General features: G+C 44.6%; 1 protein-coding gene across 5 annotated transcripts in view; it reads right to left on the bottom strand.

Moving 5' to 3' along the window:
* LOC146177916 (enolase-phosphatase E1-like) overlaps window positions 1-20,241 on the bottom strand; it is an 81,319-nt gene that overhangs the window by 44,267 nt on the left and 16,811 nt on the right. For all 5 annotated transcript variants that reach the window (XM_084580647.1, XM_084580650.1, XM_084580646.1 and 2 more), the window contains one exon: window positions 8,545-8,747. In XM_084580647.1, coding sequence (XP_084436773.1) covers window positions 8,545-8,747 — 203 coding nt within the window. The remainder of the gene's footprint in view (window positions 1-8,544; window positions 8,748-20,241) is intronic.

Below are 20,241 nucleotides of genomic sequence, written 5' to 3'. Positions count from 1 at the left end.
TAATAATATTAAATGTGCACGTGTGATTTTTGGACTGCAGTGCTAATTTCATCCCTGGTTAGCTCGTATGTGTGGAATGTTACATGTGCTCCAGAACAGTATTTTTGTTTCGCTAACTGGCGCAACTTTGCGATAAAAAAAACGCGAGCTTTGCCTATTGTGACGATTACTTTGGAGTGAGCGAAAAACAAAGTTGCAACGCGTATATCTGTCTTCCTTGTTTTTTGAGTTAAATAAAAATATTTGTACGACACGCTGAATCATTGAAAGTAACAGCTTATACTGAAATTGTTCTCCTTACAGATCTCGATGGCATACTGCGATGCAGTTGTTCCAATCACCTGTAAATCAAACTGGCTTCTGAAATGCCCTACCAGTGACAGCAGTCACCGGGAACATTTTTCCCTACTTGTGGCAACATTCATCATACCACTTCTGATACTCATGTAGCAAAACTGCGGTTGTGAAATGTGTAAATAAATGCTAGTGCCTTTCTTCTTAAATTTTGTTTGACCGCAGTGTACACTAGCATTTTAATTTTTCTATTACCATTAGCGCTAGCCGAGCAGTCATGCAGTTTTTCGAGCCATATGCAACTTCTAGCAACTGACTCAGATAAAATGTCATAGCGTTGGTGTCATTGCCTAACAAGTATCATGATCACCTGCTATTCTTAGAGGATGTCGGCATTACAAGTAAATGTGCTCAATATGCAAGATTCATGCTTAGGAATTGGCATCCCGCGAGCGAATAACAGTGCTCTCGCCCTCGCGCCGACGCTCGTAAGCTACATCAGTGGCACCCTCAGCGGCGGAAGCGGCAGCGCTGCGCAACTTTACCCGACAGTGCCGTGTATTGTTCGCGCGGCGCATTGACAGGCACAGAGAGTATAAAAGAGGCTATGCTCCAGGCCATCTGTCTTCAGCAGCAAGCGGCCTGGTCACATTGACTGCACCATTTCACTGTTTCTTGCGCCTGCTCTGATTTTGATCCCTGCTTTGCCTGTGTTGTCCATGCCAATCCCGATCATAACCATAAATTGCCTCACCAGACAGCCTGTCTGCAGCGAGCCTACCAAGACCACGAAACTTCAATGGTGATTTTCCTTGTCCTACTGCCCCGAATGTTTCATCTTGACTGCCACTCGAGGCCTGACTGTGCTGCCCCTCCAGATCCTGCTCTTTCTTTCATTCAAACTAGGGCAATGAGGAGGGCCTTGTCTCCCCCACTGTTCATAACAATTAGTAGCAGCCATCATCACCATGGCTTTGTGCTGTCAAGTGCGAGCTGAGAACACTTATTTCCATTCAACACATTAGTGGTGTTACATCCCTCCCTCACATGTATCTGCCATGCAGTTGCAATTCATGGGCTGAGTCCCGACCCAAACCAAGTATCTAGGCGCAATCATTTTTGCACAAGGACACAAGTGCCCTGCTGCATCGTGTGCTACTCTCAACCTCCAAACTGATTCATCGTAGCGAGACCCTCTATGATGCTATCAACACCAGCCAATTTCATTTGCTAGATTAACACATTATAAGAATCTTTCGCCATTCAAATTTTTTTGTGACAAAGTTATGGAATAATGTACCATACACTGCTACCATAGCTACATCCTTACAATGATAGAAACACTTAAATATTACACATACAATGAAAACGTACGCTACCTTGCAACTGTTCTTGCAGTTTTTCACTGACCTCAGTTCTTGGCTACTCTTCCTCAGACTCTGCTTATATATATATATATATATATATATATATATATATATATATATATATATATATATATATATATATATATATATATATATATAAAAGCATTACTTGCAGTCACTGTATCATATTTACTCGCATAATGCTCACACCCCTCACATTGGGCGTGAAAAATCGGAATATTTTTTCCCTCTCATAATCATCGCACCACCAATATTACCACCGCGAGAGTCGTTGCTAGAAGTAACAAGTGCCATCTTTGGAGCGCTACTGAACCTAGCTGGCCTCTTTGTGTGCACGCGCTACCAGACGGCGATAGCGTGCTTGGGTAGATCCTCATCATGAGTTATGCTCGTCTTTTTTTTTTCCATGATGCTCCTAGTCATCGCCATTTTGCATAGTGTCTCCGCGTCTCGTTGTCATTGTTCCTTCGTTACGTCAGTGTTACTTGCTTTGTTCCACTGTCTACCGTGCTCTTGGTGCCGCATCGCGGTGGGGCGGTACGCAAGTCATACAGCTGCTTTTAAGCTGAAAGGTTTCGAGTAAGGGCTACAGCACAGCAACCGCGCTGCCAGGAGGCACTTCGACGTCGACGAGTTCTGCATAGTGCGCTACTGGAGACAGCGACTGCAGTGCCGATACGGACTCGGATCAAGTTTCTGATCAAGAGTAGAACTGTATGTCTGCTGTAAGCATTATATACCGCGGAACACGAGGAGTGATGATGAGGCTGCGTGCGGTAAATAAAGTGCTTTAGCAATTTGTGCTTTTGGCGACTCTACTTTTATAACAAGGGCAAGTTCTGCTTGAAAGTAATGTTTTGGTTATATTTACAATAGCTGACCTAAGAATCCAGATCCGCACCTATTTAAATTTGCTTTTAGCGCTCCAAAACATTTGCTAGAAAATTTCCCCGCATAATTATCGCACCCTCCTACTTAGCATCAATTTTGCACGAAAAAAAGTGCGAGCATTATGCGAGTAATACGGTATTTTCAATTTAAGGACCCCTTACACAATTATGTTTTGGGTGTCTCAACTTGATGGAACTTGAAATACCAAGAATTAAATGTGTTATTTTGGACTGTTTTCTAACAACTGGCACAGCCTGCCATCAATTACTTTTTCAACAAATTTTTAAGAACCTCTTTATAGTAAAGTCACTAGGACCAGCAAAAATCTTTACTATATCAGGGTCTTTACTATATCAGTTGTTGGTGATGACATGGTCCTGTAGATGCTGTCTGGTAATTAAATGCCTACTTACTGAACATGTCTTATTGCTTAATGAAAAAAAAAAAAACACTCTGATATACCTTCTATCTCTCTCTTATCATCTTTTCGTGAATTTTATTTTCAGTTATAGTAATGTTTTACATCTTGTGGAAATATCTCTTAAACGTGAGGACACTGTGGCTACAAATACAACAAAGTTTGATTTCATTTGAAAACCAAAGCCTTACATGAACACGGTGTTACTTTTTGCCGTTTCTGTCGTTTAAAAGGCAATAAATGATAAATGCACATGGCAGTCAAGTGCTGCAAGACCGCATACGCTGCACGTCCACTTCTTTCTTCTGCTGCCTCATGCTTTGGGCTGCACAGTGCTGTGAATGTTCTCCCGTTTCTTCCCCTTTCCCATTTCTTGCTGCACTTTTACTCTCTCTTACTTTCTGAATGGACCGCGCCGCCTACTTTCCATGTTTGTAGACAGCTTTACTTTTTTTTTCCCTATGCGCTGTGTGCTTTCCCTCATGGCTCCAAGGCCTCCCTCAAGTAGGCTTTCCCTGAACGCTGCTAAGCCTGGAGGTAAAGCCATTCAAAAGGAGACTCAATGTTATTTTTTTGTTTCAAGTACAAAAATCTTTTTCTCGCGATTCTAGGTAGTGCGCAGGCAGAGATGTCATATTGTGGGAATCGTCGCGGTCAGGCACACTTTACTATAACAAATTTTTACCGAAAATGTATTTACTATAGAGGGGGGAAAATGTACAGTTGTCCATGGAAGATGAACTGGGACTTCAGTTTCACTTTACTATATCCGAATTTTCACTATATCCGAGTTTACTATAGCGAGGTTCTACTATAATGCATTTATGACTGTGGAGTCTCGGGCTAGCTTAATACCTTCTTTTCAATTACTTACAGTGAGGTCCTCATGATACATGCAATCCCTATACCGCTCTAGTTACCTCCACGATGCTACAGGAGTTAGTTTGTCTATTGCTGTTAAAAAATACCAGCTTACTTGCCAAAATATCAGATGCTGACAAGATCCCGCTTTATAACGGAGATGGCCTTGATTATGTGCGCTTTTCCCAGAATACGTTGTCGGCCTCAAAGAGCAGTTGCTCATCTCAAGTGTCCTCAAACAGCCCACACCCATGTGACTGCTCCCCCAACAGGAAGAGCCAGGCTTAGCCGAGGCCACGGTGTAAGAAGTAGCTTAGGTGACTGAGCGGCGCGGGCTGGACGCGAAGCGGAGGAGAAGGCGTGGAGTTCTCCTTTCTCCACGCGTCAAGAGAGGGCGCTAGCAACTTGCGCCCGCTAAGACCCCCGCGCGCCGTCTTCGCGCGCGCCTACATCATCGGCTGGTTACCGCTGTGTTGCTGCCACGTGCAGCGTGGCCACATGGTTGCTGCCCACAGTGTTTTCTCAACGCATTTTTCACTTGGCCGTCAGGTACGTCTGAACCTTCGGACTGTTTCATGAGCATGCATAATGGGAAAGCGCTTTGTACCATTTTGCAACACTGGTTACAAGTCTTGCAAAGAAAAGTACTCGCTTTTCAAGCCGCCAAACGATGAAGCAAGACTTGAAGCATGGAGACGAGCTATACCTTGTAAAGACCGCATACTCCAAAGGACGGACCGTGTTTGTGAAAAGCATTTTGCTTCTCATTTTATCCTGAAGACATGGTCTGCGGAAATCGACGGTCATATGTTGATGTCTGGAACAAGAAGAGCGGGCCTTTCAAAAGACGCTGTGCCATCACTTTTCGAAGGCGCTCCAAGCTACCTCTCGAAAAAGATCAAAAGCCCTCGAAAGCATGTGAAACGGCTAGCGCTTCCTGCGGCTGCTTCTGTGAGTGACCGGAACAGTGACAGCAGCAGCGAGCTGATGTCAGCTAGCAACATAGATGTTTTTCCAGCGGTCAGTATGGAAACATCTTCTGACGACAACGCTTGTGTTGCAAAATCCAGTGAGAATGACTCATCTCACTCATCGTTCGAGCAGCTTTTCAGTGGAGTATCTTGCATTAGCCTACCACAGCCTTCATGGGCAGCGCATCTCATCACTGTAGCAGGAGTGAGGGACGTCGTGTTTATTGACGCCGCGGTAGCGCATAGGAACAGCGACGGATCATCGGTGCTGTTTAACAGGAAGGCGGTGCACATCAAAAGCGACATGACCGTGCAAGTCTACATATTCGACAAGTTGATCGACCATACTGCAGTGGGCATAAGTCCCGTCGCCACGTCACCCCTTGAAGTTCAAATCATGCTGAAAGTTGTTGACAACACAGATGTCTGTGGGGGAGGACCTAGTTTGAAGGACTTCCCTGATGTGTCCCCTGAATGTGCTTTTGTGGACTCTCAAAAAAACTGGAGACACAACAAATGCCTTTTGGTGACATCTCGGGGTGCCATCTGTCGTCTGTGTTCTGGCCTTGCTGACACCCTAAGGATACATGCTGATCGCCGAGCTGCCCGAGCCAAGCAGCAAATACCTTTCAAGCATTTCAAGTTGTCGGTGGGGCCTGTCCAGCAACAAAAGCTTTCTGCTTTGCGACGTGCAAGGTCAGCCCTTCAGCGTTCAAGAGCACGACTGGCAAAGCGCAACAAGCTTCTACTGGGGCAGTTGCAGGCGGCGATGAAGCAGCTAACAGATTTGCAGGCACAAGATATCAAGGAGAAACTGAAGGGACTTGATATACCGCCAGCACAGCTGCTTTTGTTAGAAGAATGTATAGCAGCGGCTAAGTGCACATCAAAATCAAGCAGACGGTACACGGACGACTGGATCCTGTTGTGCCTCTTGCTGCATATATGGAACCTGGTCACCTACTTTTTTTTACGGAACAATGACATATTGCCTTTGCTGTGCGTCACCACCGTGAGAAAATATATTAGCATGGTTGGCCAGAAGTCCGGTTTTGATGAGAACTTCTTCAAAGCCCTCAAGATAAAGGTTGCCGCAAAGACCGCTTTCCAGCGGAGGGGAATCCTTATCTTGGACGAAATTCAAGTAAGAAAAGAAGTGGCCGTCAACTCGCAGACAATGACGTACACCGGTCTTGTTGATCATGGAGAAAAAAATAATCAACGCAATGAAATCGCAGATCATGGCCTCGTCTTTGCTTTTGCACCGTTTGGTGAAACATACTTTCAGCCAGTAGCCGTATTTGCGTCGAAAGGACCAACTAAGGGGACGCTGCTTTCTCAACTCCTGATCCAATGTATCGTACACCTAGAAAACGCCGGCTTGTTCGTCGACGGAGTAGTGTGTGACGGTGCTTCCACCAACCGGGCGATGTGGAAGCAGCTCGGTATCACTGGTTCTCTGGGTCACGTTCGTAATTCTTTTGAGCACCCAATGGACAGTTCTAGAAATGTGTACGTACTGTCTGATACACCTCATCTTTTCAAGTGCATCAGAAACAGGCTACTAGACAAGAAGGTTCTCAAAAGAGACGGGAAGCTGATAAGGTGGTCCTGCTATGATGCCTTGTTCAATACAGACAGCAAGAACAAAACAGAGCTCAAAGTATGTCCCAAAATAACATACAGCCACATAAACCCTTCCAAGATGCTCAGGATGAGGGTAAAGCTTGCTACGCAGATATTCAGCAACTCTGCGGCTAAAGGAATTCTTTTTTATGCAAAGAGAGGTGCGCCTCGTCTAACCAATGTGGAGCCGACGGTCGAATTCACGCTTTTTTTAAATGACTTGTTTGACGCTTTAAACCGGCGCTTTCCGGCAGAAGGTTTAAAACTGGAGTGCAAGGATTTTGGTGTCCTGGAATCTGCATCCGAGTGGCTGGACTCGTGGGAGCAACAGGTCGTGAGCGGTGAAATCTACAAGGACCTCTTTCTGACGCAGTCAACTGCCGAAGGCCTACGCGTAACATTGCAATCTGTGCGGGAGCTGTCAATTCACCTGCTGAAGAACTGCGGCTTCAAGTATGTATTGACGGCAAAGATGAACCAAGACCCGCTGGAGCGCTTCTTTGGCATAATCAGGCAAGCTGGTGGGCAGAATGAGCACCCGACGTTTCCCACCTTCCTACAGCTGTACCGCATGCTCAGCTTATATTCTTTGGTAAAACCGCCGAAGTTTGGGAATTGTACGGTGCTTGATAAAAGGCAAGCAGCTGTTGTGACTTTGGCTGACATCAGAGAAATATATAAGGGCTCAGCTGTGCAACATGCGGGAAAGTTGCATGAACTGAAGCAAAGACTTGAGGGGCTCATCGATGATGGAAACTGGGAGTGCGACGATGTCTTCGATTTCGACGACCCTGACACAGATGCAACTGTAGTTGACTGCATTGTCTACTACGTTACAGGGTTTGTGTCAAGAAAACTTCGCAATGTTACAACCTGCTCCGTTTGCAAGGGTGCTCTTGAAGGACAGAAAGGTCTCGCAAATGTGTCCGAAGCCGATCTCGTGAACTGCAAAACCAGGGGCTGGCTCACGCATCCAAATATGCACCTCTTTGACTTGTTCAAATACACTGAGGAAAGGTTTGCTAAGTACGCAGATGACAGGGATGCATACGACAAAACTACTGATGCCGTGCTAGAGAATTTCCACTTCACGTTTCCTTGTGGTACGCACAAAGAAGAAATGCTTGCCAAGTTGCTACATTACTACATATGCCTACGCATGCGTCAGTACTGCAGGCAACTGAAGAACAAGCATGAAAAGAAGAGCCAAGACTTGCGCAAAATGTCTAAGCTTGTGTAAGCAGGACCGCTTCAACGAACTGAATATGCCTTTTCTTGCTTATTCGCGTTTCATTCGCTTCTTTTATCGAGCATGTTATGTATTGACGTTTTGTATTATATGCTTTCTTGCCTGAAAATTCTAAAATTCAGTAAATAAAATGACGTGAAAAAGAAGTGTTTTGATGCGATGCTATGCTACATATGCGGGGAATAGCAAAGAAATAATGCCGGTGGCTTTTTAGCTAGCGACGCCAAATAAGGTTGATTAAAATACTACGTGCGTAATGAAAAAAAAAAAAACGCTGTTAGCTTGTATCATTACGCGATTGTGACAGCAAGCACGGCCGCAACAGTAGCTGTTCCATAACCCTATAACATCCTGTCAATACGAACGAATTGCTCAGGCCTCGGCTTTTGTTGTTAAGGAAAGGTAATGATTTATATCCAGCCTCCCGCAAAACTGAACCAAACCGTTCCTCGGCCAGATTTCTTTCTTACTGTGCGTGGTTTATAATCAGGGCGTCGGACTCTGTCGGCACCCCACAACTAAGTATGAACAGGGTTAAACGAGCAGACCTCATATTAAGTACAAACAGCTCGAAGTTCTTTGAAAGCACTGTGTTAAAACGGAAAATGCCGATGCCCTCAGCAAAGTGCTTCTTGCACCATGAGCGGGGCGCAGTTTTCGCATTGACGGGGCGTGCGGGAGGCCGGGCCAAAGGGGCGCAGTTGCTCGCGCCATCTGTAGGCGCTCTCTAGAAGCAGAGCCTTTCCGCCGTGCGCCCCGCGCCGCCGCCCTCTCACCTAAGCTACTTCTTACACCGTGGCCGAGGCTGAGACCTGCATGAATGTGGACAAGGGTGCAGCAACCCACGGGGCTCGCAGCTGGCCACTGGTGTATCCCTCCTGCCAGACAAGGCCCTGCAGAGCCTTGAGGGGAGCTGCCTTGCGGTCAGCATCCATCTGCCACAACACATTGGCCTCGAGCTGTGAGAGGAGGGTCTCCGCGGACGTCTCGTCAGGGTCCCCAACGGGGGGAACTGGACCCAGGTGGCCATCTTCAGCATCCTGGCATGCCTGTACGGGCAAAGACCCCATCTCTGTAACTCCTCAAAAGTGCAAACATACCACACACTTACAAACAATAAAACTGCATGATGGAAATGAACATTGCATTACCATGGAAGGATAAGACCTAGCATTAGCAGTTTATCGAAAGCACAATACTTGTTTATTCGTAATACCCTTAAGGCTCGGGTCAGGCGTTACAGAAGGGAGTGGTATACAAAACAAAATTTGAGAAATAAGAAAAATATATAAGGGTACAAATAAAAAAAAGAATAAACAGTGAAAAATGACTTTTTCGGAACATCATAATATGCAGTAAAAGCATTTTTGAACAATTTTGTATCAGTTATAGATACTAGTGCCGCAGGAAGGTGGTTGCAATCGTTAATTGAGCGCAGGTGAAATGAACTGTAAAAACCGTTTGTGCGACATGTTGAGCACACAATTTTATGACGATGGTCCACACGAAGTGATGTGTAAGAGGGATGCTAAAGGGAATGACTGAAGTGTACTGTGATAGTATGGTTTGTGTAGCAGACATAGTCGAAGTATCGGACATCTCAGAGAGAGAGAGTGTTTTTCATGTTAGTTACACTGGCGGCACGGTGCCATTTTATTTTACAAAGCTGCGCCTAGGCCATGAAGGATGGCACAGTGCAGTGCTATTGATGTTATTCTCAAGCCCTCATAACCCTATAGCTAATTAAAGTCAGAAATGTGAAGGAGGAAAAACTTTTATTTGTCTTCCTGAGTGGAGCCGCAGGTCCGCTAGAGCAGCTGTTGCTAGTTGCTGCTGGTGAGAGCGGTCTCAGGAATAAAGGTTCTCTATCCAGAGTCCCATTCACTATTTGCTCGATTAGTCAGTGCTGAGTGGCTGGCTCGGTGCTGACAAAGGCTTCTTCTCAGGAGGATGGAGATTTATAGGTGGAACATTGCCAGATGTTGTAATGATATAGCGTAGCCCTATATCGTTGGCACATGGGACATTTCTCTGGGTAGCGGATGTATGTGGAATATGAAGGGATGAAATATAAATATACATAAATTAACTAGTAATGTGGGTGCATTAGCTGTGTCCTTTTCTTGTCTTTGCCTCTGTGTTAGCTCATTCATTTGCGAGTTTTGTGTTATCCCTGAATCGACCCTCGACCTCGGATAAGAAACACGTGACCTCGGTTATAGCAAGGGTGCACGCATGTCACATGACCTCGGATATAACAAACATGCATTCATACCATATGATTTCGAGCATCCTGAACACGCAATCTCGGTTTTAATAAAGATCCATGCATACCATATGATTTCAGATATAACAAACACAAAACCTTGGCTATGACGAAGATGCAGCGTACCACATGACTTTGGACATAGCAAACATGTGACCTTGGTTATAACAAAGATGCATGCATCTTCATTATAACCAAGGTCAAGCAATGCTCAATATCCATGACCGACGGCATCAAACTGGTCGTTTTTTTTTAGCTGAGCCTTCCTTTCAACTAATTAATACTGCTTTGCTTTATCTGGATAACCACATCATTCCCCTTTCATAATGTACTACATTTCTTGGTATCTTTCTACACGAACATTTAATTTTAACATGCGCACAGAACCATTATGCAAAAAAGCCACCTTTGGTATTAGGGTGCGAACATGTCATTTCTTTCCACAACGTATCCTCGGGGCACTCAATTTTATATTTAATCACAGTCACCTAGCGTCATCTTCTTGGGGAACTATCCGTCATTTACAAAACTCTGCAGTTTGAATACTTACCTTTTCCCTGTCCATTTCCTCAGCAGGCCCCGCCCTTTAGTCAGCTTCCCTCATAAACAGTAATCTGACTAGATTTTCCCGAAATGACAATTAGCTACTTCCCAGCATTGATACTAATTACGGCAAGCAAACCCTTGTTTTCAGCTATAACTCTATGGAATTCACTACTCTCATGTGCTAAAACAGTTCAGTTGTACAGGCTTTTCAATAACATCAAAGCATTTTTATTAGTAGTTATAACTGAACTGTTTTAAGTTTTTCTTATTTATTTTAATAATGTATCATTGCTCTTGTTGATCATGGATTTTACCATATCCTAATGTTCAATTTCTGCCATTTTTGTGTACTTGTTTCCAAGCGTTTTGTTATAGGAGGCTCTCCTGACAGCTTTGCCTTGGGACCTCCTTCTGTGCCAATTAAATAACATTAATGTGTGTAATACATTTCTGACAATGAAAACCTAAAACATGAACCTGAAGTCAATACAAAACCGCTAAGATAAAAAGAAACCGGCATGTCGCACCATTAGCAATATTGAATCCTTCAAACCAACTCAAAGGCAGTCTTTCTGTACCACTCCCATTCTCGTTGCAGCAGTTGCCAGAAAACGGGAGGCAAGGCACAGTTGAATGATGGCTGGAAACTGCAACAACACTAACCACTTTGCTCTTTCACCACAAAGTATTGGCTACTAAAAATAAGTGGGCATCAGATGTGTGTAAAGGGCACGCACACGCTAATGAGCATCACGGCACATGTGCCCACAATGCAATGCAATAAGGACTCAGCAGCCACTGTGGTCATAAGCCAGCGCAGCAGTTGCACAAGGCTGGCAGAAGTCTGCAAACCAGACCTGGCCTTGAAGCGTAGCCCTAGGATGCTGTGAAATACACCATGGAATTCGAGAGCAGTGTAGACAACGCTGTTCCTGAAACAGGCTGGTACCTTAAACAGACACTGATATGATCATCACAGTAATATTCTAATGCAAGATAGGTGGTCTGTACGAGTATATTTGATGGTTTGGTTTGCGGGGTTTAACGTCCCAAAGCGACTCAGGCTCTGAGAGACGCCGTAGTGGAGGACTCTGGAAATTTCGACCACCTGGGTTTCTTTAACGTGCACCGACATCGTACAGTACACGGGCGCCGCGCTTTTTGCCTCCATCAAAAAGCGGCTGCCGAGGCCGAGATTCAATCTCGCGTCCTTGGGAACAGTAGTCGAGTGCCGTAACCACTGCACCACCCCTGCCGGGCACGAGTATATTTGAGTCAAATTTAAAAGCTCAATGTGGAGCCTATAATTTACACGCAATTCTTAAAAAGGGCTCCCCCCAACCACTTGCACATGGCTAGGGCAACAGCTCACCATGCATTCTCAGCCACCCTCCTACCATTGATGTCAACTGGGTTTTCTCACTGGGTGCTCCCAAGTCACACGGCCGGGATGGGGGTGTCACCCCAACTAGTTTTCTTAACTTTTTCTTGCAGCCAAAGAGCACTGAGTTTAGGGTAAAGGGAGACTATTTTGACCATCAGTATTTATTTATTGTTACTGCAAACCTTTAATAAGACCTTAGCGGGGTATTTTCAGTGTTAGTGAAGCTAGATTCGAAATTTGTTGCGTTGTGGAGATGACTCACAGAATACTGACTCTTCATGCGTGTTTGCAGTTTTCATAAATACCATGTAAACCGGAATTGTGAACATTATTCCTTTAAAAGCCAAGATAAAGTCTTCTTTTCACTTATATAGCGGTCTTTGACATAATGTGAAGCACAGTTTGGCAAATCTTCCAAGGTATACTGTGCACACACAAAACTAGGACGAGAAAGGTACACAACAAGCGCCAAAGCCAAAGCCGTATCGGCATCCTGCAATACATCCCCAGGGAGTAAAGTGCAGCGAGAAGGTTGTGCTACGCTTGTGCAGCGCCATAATGGTACTCTTATTACTTTTGTTTCACTCGCACGAACAACTCTAAACTCTAAATCTATAAAGTATGTAGTGTTGCACCAACGCTCGGTGACTGTTGCAAAGAAGACGAGCGTATATCAAAAGACGTGGGCTAAAAAAGAAGACGTCAGACAAAGAAGAAGACGCAAGAGACTGTCCAGCTAGTTAAACGTTCGACGCGGACATCGACCTGAGACTGAATGTAATCTTACATTTAGCGGAGGCTGCTCTTCGTTCCCTCCTCTCACGCTGGAGCTTCGCAGTCATCCACTCGCTCCGCTATCCGCTATGCCTGAGGCAACAAGCCAGACCACTACACCATGCTCGACTGCTCTCACCGCTCCGCCGGTGGGCTTCGCCAGCGTGACCACAGCTTCTTCAGTGGTGCAGATGACCAGTATTTGAATGATTGGCTATCCTGATATGAACGCGTAAGTGCCTACAAAAGCGGGACGATACCACCAAGTTAGCTAAAGTCCTCTTCTACCTGACAGATTAGCCAATTTATGGTTCCGCAACCACGAACCCGACCTGCCCACCTGGTCGGCCTTTAAAACGAGCTTTTCCGGAGTGTTCGGGCACCCCGCCGTGCGCAAACTCCGCGCCGAACAATGCCTCAAAGCCCGCGCTCAGCTTCCTGAGGAGACATTCACCAGCTACATAGAGGACATTGTGGATCTTTGTAAACGTGTTAATCCTTCTATGTCCGAAGCTGGCAAAATCCCCAAAATCCTGAAGGGAATCTCCGACGATGCGTTTCAAATGTTGATGGCCAGAAACCCGCAAACCGTCGTCGAAGTGGTTCAGCTTTGTCAAAGTTACGTTCTACTCGACGTTCTGTCATGAACGATCAGTTATTCCAGCCTCCGACAGCATGCGACCTCGCATTTGAACCGCCTTCCCTCCTTCCCGAGATCAAGGGTTTTATATGGGAGGAAGTGGCTCGCCAACTGTCGCACCTCCCTGCTTCTGCCGCAGCCACCCCATCGCTAGATCCTGCACTTTGAAGCACCATCCAGGAGCAAGATGCAGAAGTTTTACCGCCAAGCTCTCAACTTACGCCTGTGGCAGCCCCGCTAACGTACGCCGCTGTCACCGCCAGACCACCACCGTGCCCTGTCACGTATGCTGTGCCGTTACCACCACCACCACCTCCGCCCCGCCCTTATCTGCCTCCTCGATGCCGGGCCAACAATCCATGGCGAGCTTAATCTGTTATTCATGTGACGTTCCTGGCCACATCGCCCGGCTTTGCCGGCATCACGTACAGTTGTACTGCAATGATGGCCTCCGCCTGTACAGTTGCACCTACAGTTCCAACTACGAACCTTCCCCTCCCCCCCTCGCTGCTGGCACCTCTACGGACTCATTTTATCCTGACCGCTCCTCCCAACGATCACTGTCTCCCCGCCGTCGTTCCCTCTCACCGCTGCGCCGCTGCTCTCCTGCTGGCCTGGAGGAAAACTATTAACTGCAGTTCCGGAGGCAAGAACAGCGTTTTCTTCTACTTGTGCAAGTCCTCCGTCTTTTTTTTAAAAAAGGACAAAGCGCTAACGACACATTCACAAGAAAGACGACACGGACAAGCGCTCTTGTGAATGTGAATGTGTCGTTAGCGCTTTATCCATTTTTTAAAAAATGCTGCACCAACTAGCCCAACAAAAAGTCCTTGTTGAATTCCTCCGTCTTCTCTGGCTAATGTTATAGAAGTGTTTGTTGATGGCGTCGTAGTTCTCGCGCTTGTGGACACTGGCGCCGCTGTTTCTAATACGAGTGCCAACTTCGCAAAGTTACGACGCCTGTTTCGAAATTTTTTCTCCGAACTGCCAGCTCACATCACATTCAACCGCTTGCGGCGTGCACAGCTCGAATTGTCATTCAGGGTGTTTTGTACATCGCCAAATTTCTTGTGCTGTCTCACTGCTCTCACGAGCTGATTCTGGGTTGCGACTTTCTCACCAGTCACAATGCGATTATTGATTGTGCCCGAGCCTGCATCGAATTGTCTCAGTTTTCACCTGCCACCTCGTCCGACACACCGCTCAAGTTGATCAGATAACCGTTGCCGAAGATTATTTATTATTTATTTACAAATACTGCAAGCCAGTACGGCCCATGCAGGAGTGGTGCAAAAACTAGCTGCCAGCTTGATACATCATACACATTGCTCAAGACCATAAAACATGCAGAAACACACAAAAATCTTGGAGAAAACAATGGTGAATGATACAATTACAGACTACAAATTTTAAAAAATTACATGAGATAATCTTCCGAGTTCCTTTGCGAAATTATTTGATTCCGTTATTTTTACCGAAAAGGAATTCCAATCTGCAATGTTTCTTGGAAAAAAACTTTGAATGCTTCCGTGCGCGCAAAAATTGGGACTAAGGAATTATTGTGGCTATGTCTGGTTTTTCGTGCTGTTGATCGCTTTATGCAATTACTTGAATCTAAACTTACCTTACCTGTAAGAATTTTGTACAAAAATATTAACCTGCTAACTTTTCTACGAGTCTATAATAGAGGGATACCGTGTTGCTTCATCATAAGTGATGGGGAATCTAGCCTTTTATATTTGCTGAATACAAAGCGAATAGCTTTTCTCTGTACCCGCTCCAACTGATTTATATCTTTTTTGTTATGAGGGTCCCAAATTATCGCCGCATATTCGAGCTTTGTCCTAATAAGTGCATTATAGGCAAGCAACCTTGTTTCAATCGGAGCCGTTTTAAGTTTCCTTTTAATAAACCACAATTTTCTTAATGAAGAACTGCAGATATCTGATATGTGAGGGGACCATGAAAGATTGTTCGCGAGTGTAACACCGAGATACTTATAAAACTCAACTTCCTTAACTAAGCTGTCCTGAAGCTTATAAGAAAAAATGCTGGGCGTCTTTTTTCTAGTGATCCGTAATAGCACCGTTTTCTCCACGTTAAGTTCCATGCCCCATACCTTGCACCATTTGTCAATCTCAACAAGTGCATTTTGCAATAGAGCATGATCATCCGTGGATAAAATTTCTTTAATAACAACACAATCATCAGCAAATAATCTGATAGACACATCGTTTTTGAGTACATCAACCAAGTCATCAATATAAATTAAAAATAAAAGCGGGCCTAACACACTGCCCTGTGGGACACCAGAAGAAACGCGCAGTACAGCAGGTAAACAATCCCCAATGTCAACAAACTGTGTTCTATTGCTAATATATGCCTTTAACCACTGAATTATATCGTGCGGCAGTCCAATTTTCTCTAATTTATACAGCAATTTTGTATGTGGCACCTTATCGAAGGCTTTGCAAAAATCCAAAAACAACACATCAGTTTGTCCAGATACATCAAGCACTCGCGAGAATTCATGAACAGTAGACACCAGCTGGGTGACAGTCGACATGTTCCTTGTAAATCCGTGTTGGTATTTCGTCAAGATATTATTTCGATCAAGAAATTCATGCACATAATTGGCTCCAGCATGCTCCAGCAACTTGCAGCAGGCACTGGTTATTGACACTGGGCGGTAATTAGTTACTGAAAGGCGGTCACCTTTCTTAAAAATAGGAACAATGCGTGCCTTGCTCCAATCTTGTGGTACCTCATCCTTTTGAATAGACAAGTTAAAAATATGCGTCAGAAAGCCGGACACTTGTTCCGCGTAGTGTTTTAAAAACATGTTTGGTATTTTGTCAGGCCCGGTAGCCTTTTTAGGATTCAACTTTATTAACAATGCCAAAACCCCTTCTCGTGTTACTACTAACTCGCTAGGGTCGCGAGGAGCTGATACCGGAATCTGGTACTCATCATTCGTGGAATAAACGCTTTGGAAATAACTATTTAGGTGGTTAGCTATCTCTGTTGAATTTGTTATCTCTTCATTTTCTACTTTTATTTTCAAAACTTCTTCTTTACTCTGACCTAGGTAACGCCAGAACTTGCCTGGATCCGACGTAATGAAATCTGCAAGGTTTTCATTAAAAAATTTGTGCCGAGCTTGATTAACGTCTGTTAAGAGCTTTTGTTTTCGCTCCAAAATTCGCTCGTACCCGTTTTACCCTGCTTTCTTAGCCTCTTTATTTTATGTTTGGCGTGTATAATATCCCGGGTAATCCAGGGGTTATGACGGTGCTTGTTAAATTTCTTCAGTGGGACAAAATTTGTAATGCAGAACTGAACTGCACAACAAAAAAGCTGCCACGAGCCTTCGATTTCACGCGAAGTGCTAGAAAACTGTTCATCTAAATAATCAATTATTGCGACATCATCAGATGCGCTATAGTCCCTAATCGTAATCTTTGATGGTGCTTCTTTTTTGTGCTTCAAGGCTTCAGTTTCACAAACGAAAGATATCAATTTGTGGTCAGAGATACCGGCCTCCACTGAAACCGCACCCGGGAGAAGTTTATCGCTAACAAATAACAGGTCTAAAATTGAATTTCCACGAGTAGGCTCTGTGACTATTTGATCAAGAGAGAGGGAGTACATTATGTCTAGTAGCAGGTCGCAAGAAGCCGAACATCCGTAATTGGGATGGTTCCAATCAATTGCTGGCAAGTTAAAGTCCCCTGTTACTATCACATTTTTATCACTTAACCTTAAAAGCTGGTCGTATAAATTCTTCAGGAAATCATCACTTGCATCAGGAGAACGATAAACTGCACAGAGATATAATGTTTCTTTACACATATCTAGTTTCAAAAGCAATGCTTCGCTTGATTTGAAGTCTTCCACAATTGACGCGTCAATGGCAGTCTTCGTAATAATGGCGACACCACCACCACAGGTTGTACGGTCACACCGGTATATGCTATAGCCAGGTGGAACAATTTCATCATCACGAATTGCTTCGTGCAACCAACTTTCCGTTATCACGCACACATGGGGATCATACAAGATTAAAGTGTTTTCTAGTTCGCGATTTTATTTACGATGCTTCGCGCATTGGTGCAAAGCAGACGTAGCTGTTTCTGTCACCGCTAGCTGTGAGGCAAAGTACTACTGTCCCTTGGAAGTTCCTTACGCGATTTCGAGTTATCATCCCAAATGTAAGAGCGGTTGTCGATCCGAAGCTTATCATGCACAAGCAAAACTTTTTTGCCTGCATCTCTAGATTGTTTGGCACTCGACCATAGAAGCTTTCGTTTCTGTAATGTTTCAGGACAGTAGTCATTTTGCAGATATATTCTTGTTCCTTTTAGCTTATATGCATTGCGTAATACCTCTTGCTTTTCCGAGTAATCTCGAAAGTACAAAATAATAGGGCGGGTTTTAGAAGAAGTTCCAACTCTGTTAATACATGACACCTACGAGCACTGAACACCGAGCTTATCCTGGATCACTTCTTTAACAACTTTATTGCGTAAGTCGGATTCTGGTTCAGTTCGGATTTCAGGGACACCAAAAACAATTAGGTTAGATCTATACCCGCGGTCTTCTAGTTCAACGAGTTTGGCATGAAGTGCCTGTATTTGGTCCTTAGTATTACAGACTACCGAACTGACTGTTTCATTAATTCCAGCCTGTGCTTGCAATTGCTTGGCGTTTGCTAGTAAATCACTTAGTCTCTCGTGAAAATTAGTTATCACAGATTCTGCAGAATCCAGACGTGCTTTTAACCCTGTGACAAAGCGCTGGAAGTGGTAGGCAAATATGTCTACTTAGGACAGGTGGTAATCGCAGATCCAGACCTCGAAAGGGAAATAACTAGGAGAATAAGATTGGGATGGGAGAGGCCTTCACCCTGCAGGCTCATGATGAGGATGATGACTCTTACATGACCATCCCAAAGGCCACCATTCATATAGAAGTGATAGTACCGCAAAGCCCAAATTTTTTTATGCACTTGTACAAGCCTTGCCATAAAGAAGTTAGTATGAAATCTCAACTTTGAGTTTTAACATAGTTTTCGTCAGCTGGTTGCAGAGATTTTTAGCTGAAATATGGCAGCCCCTGAAGGAAGAAAAATGCTGCCGAACTTGTGTCAAAGGTGTACAAACAAACTGACATCAATCACGTGATAAGCCCACTTCGCATGTGCATTTCTTTTAGACTAGTAGCGAAGCGTTAGAAGATTACTTTGGATTCCAGCTCGAACTGGGATTCAAGCACACACTGAGGTCAGCACAATTCCGCTCCCTGTAGAGTATAATTGGTAGTTTTATCCCTCTTTGGTAGGGTCTGCAAAACCTGCAGAAGCGTATTGAGTTTCAGCCTAGAGGGAAACCTCAGTGGCACCTGAATGACGATGTGGGCGTGATGCTCAGAACCATATCAAAGAAACTTCTGCCTGCTCTCAGCTCCTCCTTTGATTCCTTTTGCGCAAATGGTAGTAGCTATTTGCAAAAAATGCAATGAATATATCCAGCGATCTTGGAAAAATCAACTTATGCTCATTCTGCTGTGCCTTGGTGCACTTCAAGTGATGCTCAAGTTCATGGACCTGGCGATCTATGTGAGCACTGTTAAGATTTCCCAGCGAAATACCGGAGACATCAATGGTGTTTGGCTTCCACTACAGTTGGTGACTTGAAGGTGCATTGTCAGTGCCCTGTTTGCAAGCTGCAGAAAGTCACAAGTAAAGATCCTGTATGTTTAATGACCTCTTCGGAGTACCAACAAAGTCGAGCCGGGTTTGACCAGCCAGCTTTCAGAGAAGACTCCCTTCAGCAGTAGGATAGTTGGTGTTCCATGATGTAACGCAACACAGCAAAAGTCTTCATGCAACAAGTAGCAGAGCATCTGCCTCGCATTTGGAAGGCATCAGGTTCGATCCCTGATTTCTCAAGAGGTACTAGATTTCCACCGGGCTTGGCTCTTCTGGGGTGAAATGCTAGGGAAAAAAGCTGGGGGTTGTGGCGTGCCCCTGTGGAGACCGCTGCATGCCTATTTGCACATTCTTAATACTAAAAGGCGCATAAGACAAAGGACAAACAGAGGAAGACACCTTGGAGGCAGTTTGTCCCATCGTCTTCCTTTTGTTTGTCCTATGTTTTCGTGCCTTTAAATGTTAGGAACTAGCCCAACAAAGAGACTGTAGGCCACACGCACTGTGGGCCAAGTAACAAGTACAAGTAATTTGTAACCTAACCGAAGTTCACTACTAGAGTGGCTCAGCTGAACCATCTGGTTTGTTTTGATGCACTGTGCAAATCATTACGGGTGCAACACTCAGCACAGAAGCATGTCTGCCAAAAACTTTTTCAGGTCTGCACAGGGCATATAGTACAGGCTCTGTTCAACAACATATGTGCCTCATGCTATTCGCTAAACTGATTAAAAACAGCCAAAAGAAAACAGCTGAAGATTATGCAGCTTAATCTGATGCTTTCTGATGAGACCGCAAAGAAGCTGGTAATACCTGCAATAATAAGATTTTCCATTTAACCAGTGACCTAGACAGCCCTCATTAACACAACGGTACCTTAACAGGATAATAAGTGTGGCACGGTGTGAAGGGCAAAAAGAGTGCTTCGCGTCTCTTGTCTGTGCCAGTCTTCTCGCATTCTTTGTCATCATGCACCATCTAAAAATAATGGCTGGTCATTTTGCTACACTATTGACCACAGGTTCTATGGAAAAATTTAAGTTTGAGCTGCATATAATGAAATGCCAAACTCGGGGGTGGAAGCAGGCTCGAGCATTTTGGAGCAGCCTTGGGAGTACGCCAGTCCAATATGGAACCCATATACTTAACAAATGCGATCAAATCAGTTCAAAACCGTGCCATCCCTTTTGTGCATCACGCATACTCATATTACATCAGCGTTT

This window comes from Amblyomma maculatum, chromosome 10 (genome assembly GCF_055883805.1).
Source record: "Amblyomma maculatum isolate TAMU_Amacu chromosome 10, ASM5588380v1, whole genome shotgun sequence".
NCBI classification, from domain to species: domain Eukaryota; kingdom Metazoa; phylum Arthropoda; class Arachnida; order Ixodida; family Ixodidae; genus Amblyomma; species Amblyomma maculatum.
The sequence above is the reverse complement of the archived record's forward strand: the minus strand, read 5'-3'. Positions and strand labels throughout refer to the sequence as shown.